The sequence below is a fragment of the Phyllostomus discolor genome, chromosome 1 (genome assembly GCF_004126475.2).
Source record: "Phyllostomus discolor isolate MPI-MPIP mPhyDis1 chromosome 1, mPhyDis1.pri.v3, whole genome shotgun sequence".
Taxonomy (NCBI): Eukaryota; Metazoa; Chordata; class Mammalia; order Chiroptera; family Phyllostomidae; genus Phyllostomus; species Phyllostomus discolor.
This window is the reverse complement of record NC_040903.2, coordinates 146,143,699-146,160,236: the sequence shown is the minus strand read 5'-3', so window position 1 is coordinate 146,160,236 and position 16,538 is coordinate 146,143,699. Positions and strand designations below refer to the sequence as shown.

Below are 16,538 nucleotides of genomic sequence, written 5' to 3'. Positions count from 1 at the left end.
AATGACCCTTTGCTTCCCAGTCTGATGCTCGATCCACTGAGCCACACCAGCCAGGGCTCTTTTTCTTAATAAGGTAACATTCACAGGGTCTGGGTATAAGGACATGGACTTATTTTGGAAGGGACCGCCTTTTTTTTCTTTCCTTCATCTCCTTTCCCTCCTCCTCCTCCTTCCCTCCTTCTCTTCCTCCTCCTCCTTCTTGTTCATCTTTCTCTGCCTCATATTTTTGTAATTTTGAGGGTTTTCTGATATATTAAATTCATTTTTACAACTCACTTTCATTTTTCCATTTGTCATAATTATTCCAATTTTCTTTCCTCTCTCACTCTCTGACCCTGCTCCTGATTCTTTTTGGATAACTTTTCTCTGTTTTTCACTGCACATATTTTCCCCTTCTACTGATTCCTCTCTATTAGTAGCTATCCTTAAATATTTAACAATCATATTTGATTTAATAAAGTCTATCAAATATGCTTAATCCATGAGTTCATAATGAAATTTAAATAAATTAATTATATTAGTTACCTATTGACACACAACAAATTATCCCAAATATTAGCATTTTAAATCAATAAACATTTAGTACCTTATACTTTGTGGAAGTGACATAGTCTAATTTCTGCAATAGCCTATTGGTTACACAGGTCAGCTCTATTAACCATGGGAATGAACTATACAAAGGCATTAGTATCAGGAGGGGCCATCTTGAAGACGGGCTATCATAGTCTGCCCACTGGCCCTTACTAACTCATGTTCACCTTACATGCAAAATTTACTCACCCCCTCCCAAGACCCGTAAAAGTCACATCCCATTACAGTATCAGCTCAAGGTCCATAATTACATGATCTAAATCATGTACAGGTATGGATGAAAGCTCATCAGGTATGATTCCTCACACAGAGTCACTCCAGTACAATTCCTCTCAATCATAAAACTAGCTAAACCTACTTGTGAGCTAAACCTACAAGTTACGTCTGGCTTCTACATGCATACTTAGAATGCCAGGACAGTTATAAGATAAACAACATGGGAAAAATGGGAGGGGCAACGCAGGTAGACAAGAGTCATTGATAAATAAAAATGTTGAAATCCACTAGGGTATTTGTTGGTAATCCTTTGATTAGGATTCAAGTCCTGGAAACAATTCTCTGTGGCTTTTGGCTATACCTCTGAAATCCTGGCTCTGCCCATCCTTCATTTTATATGAAAGCAAGTCTGTGTTTGTTGCTGAGTAGTCTCAGCTTGCTTCATGCCTGAGAAGTCTGGGGATTGAAAGGCTCCTTTTCAATTTCTGCTGTCTTACAGTTCAAGCTGCTGGTGGTTCTGCCACTTTGAGAGTCTTCTATGAATCTTATTAGGATTTTTTTTCTTTTTTTAAGTATTTTATTTTATTTTATTTTTTAAGATTTCGTTTATTTCTTTTTAGAGAGATGGGAAGGGAGGGAGAAGAGAGGGAGAGAAATATCAATGTGTGGTTGCCTCTCACATGCCTCCTACTGGGGACCTGGCCAGCAACCCAGGCATGTGCCCTGACTGCAAATCAAACCAGGGACCCTTTGGTTCGCGGACCCACATTCAATCCACTGATCTACACCAGCCAGGGCCCCATTCATGATTTTAAAATTTTTTGCAAACTAATGATTAAAAAATTCTTTAATCTAACAAAAGATAACTACAAAAACCTTAGAAAAAACATTGTATTGTTTTGGCTTTTGAAGCCAGTAAAAGTTTTCCCCCTGAGATCAAGAATGAAGCAGTGTGCCCTGGCTAGTGTAGCTCAGTGGATTGTGCACAGACCTGTGTACCAAAAGGTTGCTGGTTCAATTCCCAGTCAGGGTACATGCCTGGGTAGCAGGCCAGATCCCCAGATGGGGACATATGAGGGCAACCATACATTGATGTTTCTCTCCCTCTCTTCCTCCTTTCCATCCCCTCTCTCTAAATAAATAAATAAAATATTTTTAAAAAGGAATGAAACAGTGTTATCTTCTATCACTATTTTGGTTCGCAGGCCAGCACTCAATCTACTGAGCCACACCATCTAGGACCTTCTATCACTATTTTGATTCAACATTAAAATAGAACATTGTCTATTCAGTAGTATATAATAAGGAAAGAAGAAACATAGAGGTATTGAAAGAGAAGAAATAAAACTTTCATTTTTCATAGACAACATGATTATATACATAGAAAATCCAAAATGAATCTACAGAATTAATAAGTAAACTTAGTAAGGATCTGAATACAAAGTCAGCACATTAAAAAAATAAATCATTGGGCAAAACAATTAGAATATGAAACATCTTAAATGATAGCATGTATATCAGTATCCAAAGTATATAAATTCTAATGAAGGATATACATAACTTCTATGCTGAAAACTAAGTAATATTAAAACAATTAGAAAAGACCTAATAAATGGAGACAAATTTTTTTATAGATTAGAAGACTCAAAATTATAAAAACTCATTCCATTTTGATCTATAGATTCCACTCAATTCCACTTAAAATCCCAGAAGCGCAAGCTGAATTAAAAATTTTAAGGCAGATGTTTTTTAAGAAGCCCTCCAAAAATCCTCTCTTAAGCCAAAGAACTGGCAAAGGGTTGGCCTGGTAGGGTAGAAAAATGTTTGATAACAGTCACACCACTCCAGCAAAATGCCAAGGCAAAAACTACAGTCAGCAGAACTGAATGAGGAGCCAGACTTTCCACCCCATCTCACACTAATGAGGCACCGTTCCTCCTGCAGTGTCAGCAGAGGCTTAATGAAGTCTAGACTTCATCCCTGCCTGACAGTAACAAAGTGCCCCCGCTCTGTACCTGTGGTGGTGGAGGCTGAATCAGGAGTCTAAATTTCTAACTCTGTCCATCAGTAATGAAGCATCTCTCCCCATACAGCAGAGGCTGGGTGGGGAGCATGGACTTGCAATCCCACTCAGTGGTAAAGAGAGGTGTCCTCCCTTCCCCCAGCAGCAAGGTGCCAGTGTAGGCCTGTTGAAATACAAGATTTAAGTAAGGTCCATAAAAGAGGCATAAAATGATATTCATTATGTCCAGGGTACCATAAAAAAACAATGTCATGGCAAGAACAAAGGAAATCCTTGATTTCAGTGAGGCAGCAGATTCGAACACCAAGATGACACAAATGTTGGAATTATCTGATGAACACTTTAAAGCAGCCCTCATAAAACTGCTTCAGTGAGCAATTACAAATGTGTTTATAACAACTGAAAAATAGAAAATCTCAGTAAAAAATAAAGGAGATATAAATTAGAACCAAATAAAAATTTTAGATGTTAAAAATACAATAACTGATACCAAGGGGGAGGGTGGAAGCAAGGGAGGGAGGGAGGTTTGGCGGGGGTGAGGGGTGGGGGGAGGGGGGAGAAAATACAGACAATTGTAATTGAACAACAATAAAATAATTAAAAAATAAACAAAATACAATAATAACTGAAATTTAAAGCTAACTGGATGGGCTAAATAGTATAACGGAGATGACAGAGGAAAGGATATGTGAACAGAATATTCTATAGGAAAACAGAAATTACCTTATTTGGTCAACATACTGGGATAAAGGAGACTGAAAAGAATTCTCAGGTAGTTGTGGGACAATAACAAAGATTTAATGTTTGTGTGACTAGTGTCTCCAAAAGACAACAGAAATAGAATTGGAATGAAAACAATTTTTTTTTAAATAATGGCTGAGCCCCAGCTAGTGTGGTTCAGTGGTTGGAGCATCATCCCGCAGAAGGGTTGCCGGTTCAATTTCCAGTCAGGGCACATACTTGGCTTGTAGGTTTGCTGCCTGGCCCAGGCACATATAGGAGGCAACCAATTGGTACATTTTCTTTCACATCAATGTTTCTCTCTCTCTTTCTCTCTCCCTTCATCTCTTTCTAAAAGTAATAAAAAAATGTCCTTGGGTGAGGATAACAAATAATAATAATAATGGCTGAATTTTCCCTAAATTTGGTGACAAGCATAACCCTAGAGACTGAAGAAGCTTAAGCCTAATAAACACCTAACAAGAATATCCAAAGAAATCAATATCTAGAACATTATAATCATATTTCTGAAAACTAAGAATGAAAAAAAAAAAAAACATCTTGAAAGCAGCTAGAGAGCAAAGATGCATTACCTAAAGGGGAACAGCAATTGTAATGACAGAAGTCCTCTCATGAGATGCCATGGAGGCCATAAAGAAATGGCACTTCATCAAATGCTGAAACATTGGCCAACACTAAATTCTATATACAGAGAAAATAACCTTCAGGAAGGAATATAAAAGAAAGACGTTTTCATATGAAGGAAAACTAAAAATTGTTGCTAGCAAATTTACCCTAAAAAATGGATAAAGAAAGTTCTTGAAACAGAAAGAAAATAATAAGGGAGGTATCTGGAAACATTAGTAATGAAGAATGGACAATGGTTAAACACAGTACACTATCCTTTTTAAAAAATATATTTCATTGATTACACTATTACAGTTGTACCAATTTTCCCCCTTTGCCCCCCTCTACCCCAATACCCCCTATTCCCTCTGGCAATCCCCTGCCTTACTTCATGTCCATGGGTCATGCATATAAGTTCTTTGGCTACTCCATCTCCTATACTGTTGTTAACACCCCCCTGTCTATTCTGTACCTATCAATTTGTACCTCGTTTTTTTTTTAAGATTTTATTTATTTATTTTTAGAGAGGGAAGGGAGGGAGAGAGAGAGAGAGCGAGAGAGCAAGAGAGAGAGAGAGAGAGAAACATCAATGTGCGGTTGCTGGGGGTTATGGCCTGCAACCCAGGAATGTACCCTGGCTGGGAATCGAACCTGGGACACTTTGGTTCCCAGCCTGCACTCAATCCACTGAGCTATGCCAGCCAGGACCAATTTGTACCTCTTAATCCCTAATCATTTTCCCCCATCCTCCCCCTTCCACCTCCCAACTGGTAACTCTCTAAACGATCTCCATATTTATGATTCTGTTTCTGTCTGCTTGTTTGCTTAGTTTTTCAGATTCAGCTGTTGATAGTTGTGAATTTGTTGCCATTTTAATGTACATAGTTTTGATCTTCTTTTTCTTAAATAAGTCCCTTTAACATTTCATGATAATGGTTTGTTGGTGATGAACTCCTTTAGCTTTACCTTATCTGAGAAGTACATTATCTGTCTTTCAATTCCCAATGATAACCTTTTTGGATAGAGTAATCTAGGTTGTGAGTCCTTGCTTTTCATCACTTTGAATACTTCTTGCCAGTCCCTTCTAGCCTGCAAAGTTGTTTTTTTTTGTTTTGTTTTGTTTTTTGAGAAATCAGCTGACAGTCTTATGGGAACTCATTTGTAAGTAACTCTCTGCTTTTTTCTTGCTGCTTTTGAGATTCTCTCTTTATCTTTAACCTTTGGCATTTTAATTATGATATATCTTGGAGTGGGCCTCTTTGTCCATCTCATTTGGGACTCTCTGTGCTTCCTGGACTTGTATGTCTATTTTCTTCACCAAATTAGAGAAGATTTATTTCATTATTTATTCAAATAAGTTTTCAATTTCTTGCTTTCTCTCTTCTCCTTCCAGCACCCCTATGATTCAAATGTTGACACACTTGAAGTTGTCCCAGAAGCTCCTTGCCCTATCCTTGTTTTCTTGGATTCTTTTTTCTTCTTGTTCTGATTGGTTGTTCTTTGCCTTCTTATGTTCCAAATCACTGATTTGATTCTTGGCTTCAGCCACTCTATTGTTAATTCCCTGTAAATTTTGTTATATTTCACTTAATGTAACCTTCATTTCTTCTTGGGTCTTTTTTATGTTGTTGAAGTGCCCAGTGAGTTCCTTGAGCAGCCTAATAACCAGTGTTTTGGACTCTGCATCTGATAGATTGCTTATCTCCTTGTTTAGTTCTTTTTCTAGAGTTTTGACCTGTTCTTTCATTTGGGTCATATATTTTTGTCTCTTCATTTTGGCAGCATCCCTGTGTTTGTTTCTATATACTAGGTAGAGCTGCTTTGACTCCCTGTCTTAGTAACATGGGATATTATAGAAAAGCAAACCCATATGTTTGTTGGGGCAGAGCCTTAGCTAATTGCCAGGGCATGGCAACCTGTGTGAGCCAGGTTGTTAGAGTCTCAGATATGGTGTTGCTGCTCTGTGACTCTGTGTGGGGGAGTGCTCAGAAAAGGAACGATGGCCACTGCCTGCCCTCTGGAGTTCTGTCTGGGAGGCCCTCACCCTGATGCCAGACACTTTTGTTTCTCCCCATACACCGCTGTGCCCTTCCAGCTGCTGTCCTGGTGCTAGAACCCAGCAGGAGTAAGTGGCATAAGTCCTAAGACCATTGCTGGTCCTTTAAGAGGAGACACCTGAGAATCCCACAGTTTCTTCTGCTGTCCCGACTCCTACTGGTTTTTACAGCCAAAAGTCATGGGGACTTATCTTCCTGGCACTAGAATCCTGGACTAGGTCATTTGGTGTGCGACTGAGATTCCTTGCTCCTGAAGTATCCCTCCCAATTTTTATCTACCATATGTGGGTGTGGGACCACCCATTCCATGTCTCTGCAGCTCCACTCTCTTACTTGTCTGGATGAATGTGACTTCTTTAGTTCTTTGGTTGTTGGATTTCCACACAGATCAATTTTCTGATAATTTTGGGTTGTTTAAGAATTTAGTTGTAATTTTTGCTGTAGTTGTGTGAGAAGGCAAGCCATGTTTACCTATACCTCCATCTTGACTCCTTTTTAAATAAGGATTTTTTAAAAATTTTATTAATCATGGAGAGAGAGAGAGGGCAGGAAGTGGCCAATTTGTTCCACTTATTTATCCATTCATTGGTGGCTTTTAGTGTGTGCCCTGACTGGGGATCAAACTCACAAGCTTGGAATATCAGGATGATGCTCTAACCAACTGACTACTCAGCAAAAGCTGCTATCTTCTTCTTGAGTTGTTTAAAAACTGTTTGATAGTTGAAGCAAAAATAAAATTGTCTGATGTGGTTCTTTATTTCTGTAGAAGTAATATTTATAACAATTATATTACAAAGAAAGAGGGCAACATTATCTAAATAAGGTAGTTTTCAGAATTTCACTCAAAGTGATGATTGTGATCAGTTTTGTGTATAGTATGTAATATCTAGAGCAACCACTAAAAATAACTATAAAAATAGATACACTAAAACCACTATAGAATCTGTTAACAAGTGAAAATGCAACCCATTGAATAGGAGAAAATATTTGAGAATCATATAGATAATAAGGAATTGATATCCAGAACATATAAAGAATCCCTATAACCCAACAACAATAAAACAAACAACCCAAATAAAAATGGCCAAAGGACTTGAATAGACATCTCCAAAGAACACAGGCAAATGGCCAATAAGCACAAAAAAAGATCCTAGGAAAATGCAAATCAAAACTACATTGAAATACCACTTTATACCTAATAAGATGGTTATTAACAAAAAAAAGGAGGAGGAGAGGAAGAAGGTGGAAGAGGAAAAGATGAAGGAGGAGGAGGAAGAGAAGAAGGAGTAGGAGGAGGAGTAGAAATAGTAAAAGAAGTGTTGATGAGGATGTGGAGAAATTTGAACTTCAGGCATTCCTGGTGGGAATTTAAAATGGTGTAGGCACCATAAAAAAATGGTGTGGCACTTCCTCAAAAAATTAAACATAGAATTACCATATGGTCCAACATTTTCACTTTGAAGTACCTGTCTACAAGAAATGAAAGTTGAGAAAGAAAAATATATGAACAGAGTCCAGCAGAAGTAACATATGTTTGAGTGTTGTTGGTAGGGTAATAATGTGGGTATAATAATTTATAGTTTTAATTTGAATGTTTTGTGTAAAACATCATATGGTGAGATTGAGTGTGATATTGTTATGTTACAGAATCACATGCTTATGATTCTGTAATAAAAAGGGGCATTATATGTGCTGGACCCTGAATCCTGTGTGTGTACACACACACACACACATGTTCATAGCAACATTATTCACAATAGTCAATTGGTAGAAGCAACCCAGTGTCTACTGACCAATGGATAGAAAAACAAAATGTTGGGGAGAGAGAGAGAGAGAGAGAGAATATGTGATATATATAATACACACTATATTATATACTATATAATATAATATTATGTACTATATAATATTATATACTATATAATATACTATATTATATGTAATGTTATATAGTATATATATTTGATATAATAAAAATAATATTTGGGCTTTCTTCCTAATTCCTGACACAGGGCTTCTAAATCCTGTGGAATCTCTTTAGTGAAAAGAGTGCTTCTTGTATGTAAATGTGATGATTCATGGAAGGGGTGAGAGACCAAACAGCTTTAGAATGGGAGCTGGTGACCAGAAAGGCTAACAAGGTGATTAGTGTTAGAACTTTCAGTCCTACACCTAACATTGGGGAAAGGGAGAGGGATTGGAGATTTAATTCAATCACAGGTGGCCAATGATTTAATTAAGCATGCCTAGTAATGAAACCTCCATAAAAATCTCTAAACAGCAGGGTTCATGAGTTTCTGGGTTGGTGAACACACTGATAAACAACATCTGCAAAAATACTTACAAATAATATCATAGTTATGGTAAAAATTTGAATACTCCACTCCTAAAATTGGGAACAAAGCAAGGGTGTCTGATCTTATCACCTTTATACATAATAGTACTAGAAATTCTAGCCAGTGCAATAATGCAAGAAAAAGAAACAAAAACCATACACATTGGAAAGGATGAAATATAACAGTCCCTATCTACAGATGACATGACAGTCTTGGTAGATGAATCTACAAAATTCTCAATGTATAGAGAACATTTATTTCTCAATGAAGATACAAAAAAGAAAAGTAGAATTAGAGAGTTCAATAAGGTTGCAAGATATAAGATCAAAATATAAAAATGAATGATATAGCCCTGGGTGGTGTGGCTCAGTTGGTTGGGCATTGTCCTACAAACTGAAAAGTTGCCAGTATGATTCCTGGTCAGGGCACATGCCTGTGTTGTGGGTTTGTCTGGTTGGGACACATAAGAAAGGCAACCAATTGATGTTTTTCTCTTACATTAGTGTTTCTCTTCCTCTTTTCTCCCTCCCTTCCCCTCTCCAAAAAAAGAGCGAAGTATATGCTAAGTAAAACATGTCAGCCAGAGAAAGACAAATACTATATGATTTCACTTATATATGAAATAACAATATAAACATACATACAAAATTGAAACAGATTCATAGATACAGAGAACAGACTGATGGTTGCCAGAGGGAAAGGTGGTGAGTGAAAAAGGTGAAGAGATTGAGAAGTATGGATTGATAGTTACAAAGCAGTCATGCAAATGTAAAGTATACAGAATATAGCATAGGGAATATAGTCAATAATATTGTAATAACCATGTTTAGTGCCAGGTGGGTACTGGTCATATCAGAGGGATCACTTTGTAAAGTATATGATTGTCTAACCACTATGCTGTACACCTGAAACTATCAATAATACAAAATAATGTTGAATGTAAATTGTAATTGAAAAAATAAGAGAGAAATATTCCTATATACTGAAATTGACCATGTAAAAATTAAAATTAAAACACAATACCATTGGCAATTGCTCCTAAATACTTAGGTGTTTAGTAATCTAGAAAAACCTGTAAAGAATCTGTATGCTCAAAACTACAAAACATTACTGAAAAAAATAAAAGATTTCAACAAATGGAAAGACACCCATGTTCATGGGCTAGAGGACGCAACATAGTAAAGATGTCAATTCTCCTCAAATTAATTTATAGATTTAACATGTTTACTATCATAATTGAAGAATTTTTACATATAGACAAACATACTCTAAAATATATAGAGATGGAATTGAAATAAGCTTGGAAGGAATAATCCTACCTAATTTTAAAACTTTTTATATATCTACAGCTATAAAAGGGTAATATGGACAGATGGATACATTGATTAATGTGGCAAAATAGAGAATCCAGAAATAGCCCATACAAATACACTCAGCTGATTTTTTTGAGAGAGGAAGGAAAACAGAAAGAGCAGGAGAGAAACATGGTAACCTCTCATATGTGCCCCAGTGGGAACTGAACCCCACAACCCAGGCATGTTCCCTGACTGGGAATAGAACTGGTGAACTTTCAATTTGTGGGATAATGTCCAACCAACTCAGCGACACCAGTCAGGGTGATCAATTTATTTTTTGACAAAAATGCCAAAGCCATTCAGTGGGAGAAGGTTAGTCTTTCCAACAAATAGTTCTAGAGTAGTTGAACAGCCATAGGTAAAAACAAATACCAAAATAACAACAAAAAACAGTCAGTCTAAACCTGAAATCTTATACAAAAAAATAACTAAAAATGGATCATAGATTTAAATGTAAATGTAAAACTATAAAACTTTTTAGAGAAAACACAGGACAAAATCGTCAGGGCCTAGGTTGTGGTGAAGAGTTCTTAGAAATGGTACTAAAAGCATAATAAGACATCCAGTCAAGATGGCAGCATAGGTAAACATGGCTCACCTCCTCTCACAACCACATCAAAATTACAACTGATCACTCAGAACCATCTGAAATTTAGTTGAATGGAAGTCTAGCAATTACGGAATTAAACAAAATGCTCCCATCAGACTGGTTGGAGGGGTGGAGATGTGGAACAGGCTGGTCCCACATCCACATGAGGTGGATAAAAATTTGGGAGGGATATCGAGAGTGAGGAGTTGCAGCCCCACACCAGGCCCCTCAGCCCAGGGATCCAGTGCCAGGGATATAAGTCCTCATAACTTCTGGATGCAAAAAAACCAGTGGGGATTGAGTAGGTGGGAGAAACTTCTGGAGTCTCAGACCATTCCTCTTAGAGACACCACACACGAAGTTAGTCAGACTTACTTCCCCTGAGCTCCACAACCAATGTAGCAACTTGAAAAGCACCAGCAGTATACAGGGAGGAACTGGAGTGTCTGATATCAAGGCAGAAACTGGGGGACAGCTTTCTCCCAGACAGAAAGGTGGGCAGAAGCCATTGTCCTTTTTCTGAGCCCTCCACCCACAAAGCCACAGAGCCAGCAGGTGGATGGCATATCTGAGACTTCATCAACCTCACGAACATTGTTTGCCCTGTTCTGAAGATCCCTTGAGACTCTGGCCCACTGAATGTACAGGCCCACCCAAAATGTTAACCGTGACTTTTCCAACTGAATGGCTGATCTTGGCTCATGCTTCACAACTTCCTAAATCCTATCAAACAAGCAACAGCCAGCCTCAGTGAGCTCCCATCCCCTCTACCTCTTGCTAAGTGGCCTCAGGTCTGGTACTAGCAGCAGCTAGCCTAGATTCACACCTTGGATTCACCCGGGAATCTCCAAGCCCACCAGAAGTAGTAGCCATCTCAGATTGCTCTGTAACTCAGGCAGGTTGGCCCCAGGCAAAACACAGGTGGGGGCTGACCGTGGCCTGCACAACCGAGAAACTCTAAAGCCTATGCACGCCGTGGACTATTACTGACATGTCAGAGCATCACCACCCCGCCCCTGCACAACTGATGCTCCAAATATGGTGGAGGCTGGAGGTCAGCGGTCACAGCTAGTCCTTGAAGCTGACTGGCTGCAATAAATCCATCCCATTGACCTGCCAACAGTAACCAAGGCTCACCTACAAGAGGAGAGTGTACTCAGCCCACACAAAGGGCGCACATTGAGTACCCAGCTTGGGTGATAGGGGAAGCTCTTCCACAGAACGCTACAGGATACACCTACCACAATAGGCCACACTGCTAAGACAGGGAGTCAAAGCAGCTCTACCTAATACATAGAAGCAAACAGAGAGGATGACAAAATGAGGAGACAAAGAAACATGTCCCAAAATGAAATAACAGATCAAAACTCTAGAAAAAGAACTAAACAGAGTTCCGGCCAAGATGGAGGCATAGGTAGAAACCCTTCACTTCCTTGCATAACCAAAAAGAGGATAACAACCAATCTAAAATCCATAAACAAACAGAAGTGTCAGAAAACCAACATGCATGAAACTTCAACAACCAGGGAATTAAACAGTCAACCAGAACAACAAGACTGGTAAGACAACAGATGGACAGAACACTCAGCAAGGCGGTGGACCATGCAGGTGGGGCTGACTGAATGGGAAACTGAGACTCAGCGCTGACTGTGGACTATGGTGGTTGCTGTGGTGGGAGAAACTTCCAGTCTCACATGAGAGTTTGTTGGAAAGTGGGATAGAGCAGAACAGGAGAGCTGCATTGTTCCCTCCCTGGCCCCTCCCCCACAGGCAGCGCAGCAGCGCAGCAAGGAGGGTTGCCCTGCTCTGGTGAATACCTAAGGACCTACCCCCTTACAACTTAACAGGTGCTGTGAGACAAAGAAATGGGGCCCAAATGAAAGACCAGAGCAAAACTCCAGAAAGAGAGCCAAGCAATGAGGAGATAGCCAACCTATCTGATGGAGAATTTAAAGCCCTGGTAATTAAAATGCTCACAGAACTGACTGAGCTTGACCGAAAAATGAAAGAACCAATGGAAGATACCCAAAATGAAATAAAGCAAAATATTCAGGGAACCAACAGTGACAGGAAGGAAACCAGAACTCATAGCAACAATTTGGAGCAAAAGGAAGAAATAAACATCCAACTGGAACAGAATGAAGAAACAAGAATTCAAAAAATGAAGAGAGACTTAGGAACCTCTGGGACAGCCTGAAACGTTCCAATACCCTAATTATACGGGTGCCAGAAGGAGAACAACAGCAAGAAATTGAACAAATAATGAAGGAAAACTTCCCCAATCTGGCCAAAGAAATAGATTTCTAGAAAGTCCAGGAAGCTGAGAGTCCCAAAGAAATTGGACCCAAAGAGGAACACACCAAGGCACATCATCATTAAGTTACCAAGGGTTAAAGATAAAGAGAGAATCTTCAAAGCAGCAACAAAAAGGGAGAGAGTTACCTACAAAGGAGTGCTCCTAAGACTATCAGCTGATTTCTCAAAAGAAAACTTGGAGGCAAGAAGGGGCTGGAAAGAAGTATTCAAAGTTATGAAAGGCAAGGACCTTCATCCAAGATTACTCTATTCAGCAAAGCTATCATTTGGAATGGAAGGGCAGATAAAGTGCTTCTCAGATAAGGTCAAATTAAAGGAGTTCTCCATGACCAAGCCATTATTATATGAAATGTTAAAGGGACTTATCTAAGAAAAAGAAGATCAAAACTATGAACAGTAAAATGACAACAAACACAACTATCAACACATGACCACCCCCCCTAAAAAAAAAAGAAAAACAATGAAAACAAAAACTAAGCAAACAACTAGAACAGGAACAGAATCAGAGAAATGGACATCACATGGAGGGATTTCAGTGGGGAGGGGGAAGGGAGGAACAGGGGCGGGAAAGGTACAGGGAAGAAAAAGCATAATTGGTAGGCATAAAATAGATGGGGAGAGGTAAAAAATGGCATAGGTAACAGAACTCAAAGAACTTATGTATACAACCCATGGACATGAACTAAGGTGGGGAATGCTAAAGGGTTGGGGGGGTGCAGGGTGAAGGGGGGATAAAAGGTGAAAATTTGGGAAAACTTTAATAGTATAATCAATAAAATAAACTTAAAAAGAAGAACTAAGCAAAAGTGAGAAGCAATCTATCAGATGCAGAACTCAAAACACTGGTTATAAGGATGCTCAAGGAACTTAGTGAGGATTTCAACAGCATCAAAAAGATCCAGTCAGAAATGAAGGATACATGGATTAAAATAAAGAACAATTTACAGGGAAACAATAGTAGACAGGAAGAAGCCAAGAATCAAATCAATGATTTGAAACATAAGGAAGCAGAATTGCTAATCAGAACAAGAAAAAAAAAAGAATAACAATAAAAAAAAAGATGAGGCTAGTGTAAGCAGCTTCTGGGACAACTTCAAGCAGTCCAACACCCATGTCATAGAAGTGCCAGAAGGGGAATAGAAAAAGCAAGAAATTGCAAATTTATGTGAAAAAAATAATGACAGTAAGCTTCCCTAATTTGGTGAAGGAAATAGACATGCAAGTCCAGGAAGCACAGAAAGTCCCAAACAAGATGGATGCAAAGAGGCCCACTCCAGATCATAATCAAAATGCCAAAGGTTAAATATAAACAGAGAATCTTAAAAGCAACAAGATAAAGCAGTTCATTACCTACAGAGGAATTCCCATAAGACTGTCAGCTGATTTCTCAACAGAAACTTTGCATGATAGAAGGGGTTGGCAAGAAATATTTAAAGCCATGAAAAGCAGGACTTGCAGTCAAGATTGCTCTAACCAGCAAACATATCATTTAGAATCAAAGGGCAGATAAAGAGCTTCCCAGACAAGAAAAAAACTAAAGGAGTTCACCATCAGCAAACCATTATTATATGAAATGTTAAAGGGACTTATTTAAGAAAAAGATCAAAACTATGAAAATTAAAATGGCAACAAATACATATCTATCAACAATTGAATCTGAAAACCAAACTAAGCAAACAAGAAGAACAGAGACAGAATCTTGTACATGCAGAGTGTCTTGATGGTTGCCAGATGGGACGTGTGTATTGTGGAATTGGTGAGGAGATGAAGGAATTAAGAAGTACAATAAGTTGTTAGTGAATTCCTATAGGGATGTAAAGTACAGTACAGGAAATAGAGTAGCCAAAGAACTTATATGCATGACCCATGGACATAAGCAGTGGTGTAGGGATTTCCTGAGTGGGGGTGCTGGGTGGAGGGGGACAAAGGGGAAAAAATTGGGACAACTGTGATAGCATAATCAAAAGGTACAATTAAAAAGAAATAAAAGCATAACCTGATGCAGACTCCAGCCCCTGGGATCCATGTGTTATGGCTGCAATGAACAAATTCACACGGACTACAGACGTCCTGTGGAGAAAAAGGGATGGCATGGCTGCTCTCTAAGTGAGAGAGAGGGCCCTGACCCCTGCCTGGACAGGCTTTTATTGTTTTTCTGGGTACATTAGATCGAGGATGGTCCTCATTTACTAGGCACTGGTTTGCTGTAGGTGATTATCTTTTACAGATAACAAAGGAAAGAATGTTGCTAATTATTTCAAAGAGAAGGATGTTGTAGATCAAGGGGAAAAGTAGTTGAATTGGTTACACTCCATACTTGGGAGGTTTAGCACAGACTTTAGGAAGTTACTTTAGAGATATGCAGTAAACATTTGCTGCCTCAATCCAGGGTAAAGGAGTTTTAGCAAAAGCAAGTTTCATAGCAGCCTAGGTATACAATGCAGGCCTGATTCCCCACGGGAGAACCTATCTGTGGGTGTGGGTCCTGTGTGCCCACTCGCTCCCTGTCAGTTTTCTGCATCAGGGGCTGGGCTACATTCCCCACTGCCATTCTGACAGATTCCCTATAATAACCCATACAACTTTAAAAAATGATAAATTGGATTTCATCAAAATTAAACGTTTTTGTGTTAAGAATAAAATGGGTCTTCCCTGGCTGGTATGGCTCAGTGAATTGAGTGCCGAACTGTGAACCAAAGGGTCACTGGTTGGATTCCCAGTTAGGGCACATGCCTGGGTTGCAGGTCAGGTCCCCAGTTGGGGGTGCACGGGAGGCAACCACACATTGATGTTTCTCTCCTTCTCTCTCCCTTCCCTTCTCTCTAAAAATAAAAAATAAAAATAATTAAATGGACCCATTTCTCCATCTGCAAGGACGTTGGTGTTGAGAATACAACTATCATGTCTTCCAGTGCTTTGACAAAACCTGAGATGTGTGGCCTCTTGGCCAAGCATCTGCAATTTCATCTTTTTGGAGCTATGCTTGTATCCCTGGGGGTTGTAGCTTCCTGTAAGTTTGGTCTGGCTGAAAAAAGAAAGAAGGCATATGCAGATTTCTGCAGAAATTATGATTCCAGGAAAGACTTTGAGGAGATGAAGAAGGCTGGTATCTTTCAGAGTGCAAAGTGATCTTGGAATGTAAAGAATTTCTTTGGGGTGAATTCCATGGAAAGTTGTCACTGACCTGTGTTCCTGAACTATGAAACATGAATATTTGAGCTAAGAAAAAGAAGTTTATTTTGATAAATAAACAATTAAATACCAAAGAAATAATGAAATGACTGACCTCCACTTGGTGTGACTCAGTTCATTGAGCACCAGCCTTTGAACCAAAAGGTCACCAGTTCAATTTCCTGTTAGGGCACATGCCTGGGTTGCGGACCAGGTCCTCATCTGGGTCATGTGAGAGGCAACTGATGGATGTTTTTCTCACACGTCAATGTTTCTCTCCTCCTCATTCTCCCTCCCTCTCCACTGTCTGAATGCATGCATGCATGCATGCATGCATGAATAAAATCTTTTAAAAAAATAAAATTACTGGGAGAAAACATTTGAACCTGTGTCTAGAATATACACCTAAAGAACTCTTAAAGTTCAACAATTAAAAAGAATCTAATAATAAAATGGACAAAAGGCATAAATAGACATTTCACCAAAGAGCATATATGGATGGCAGATAAGCACATGAAAGATGACCAACATCACTAA

The 16,538-nt window shown here is 38.9% G+C and overlaps 1 protein-coding gene across 1 annotated transcript; it reads left to right on the top strand.

Annotated features, from left to right (window-relative positions):
• Positions 1–15,691: 15,691 nt before the first annotated feature.
• Positions 15,692–16,088, top strand: LOC114490344 (cytochrome c oxidase subunit 6C-like). Its single transcript, XM_028504325.2, has one exon. It carries the CDS (start codon positions 15,732–15,734, stop codon positions 15,957–15,959), a length of 228 nt encoding a protein of 75 aa, XP_028360126.1. The 5' UTR covers positions 15,692–15,731; the 3' UTR covers positions 15,960–16,088.
• The last annotated feature ends 450 nt before the right edge of the window (positions 16,089–16,538 follow it).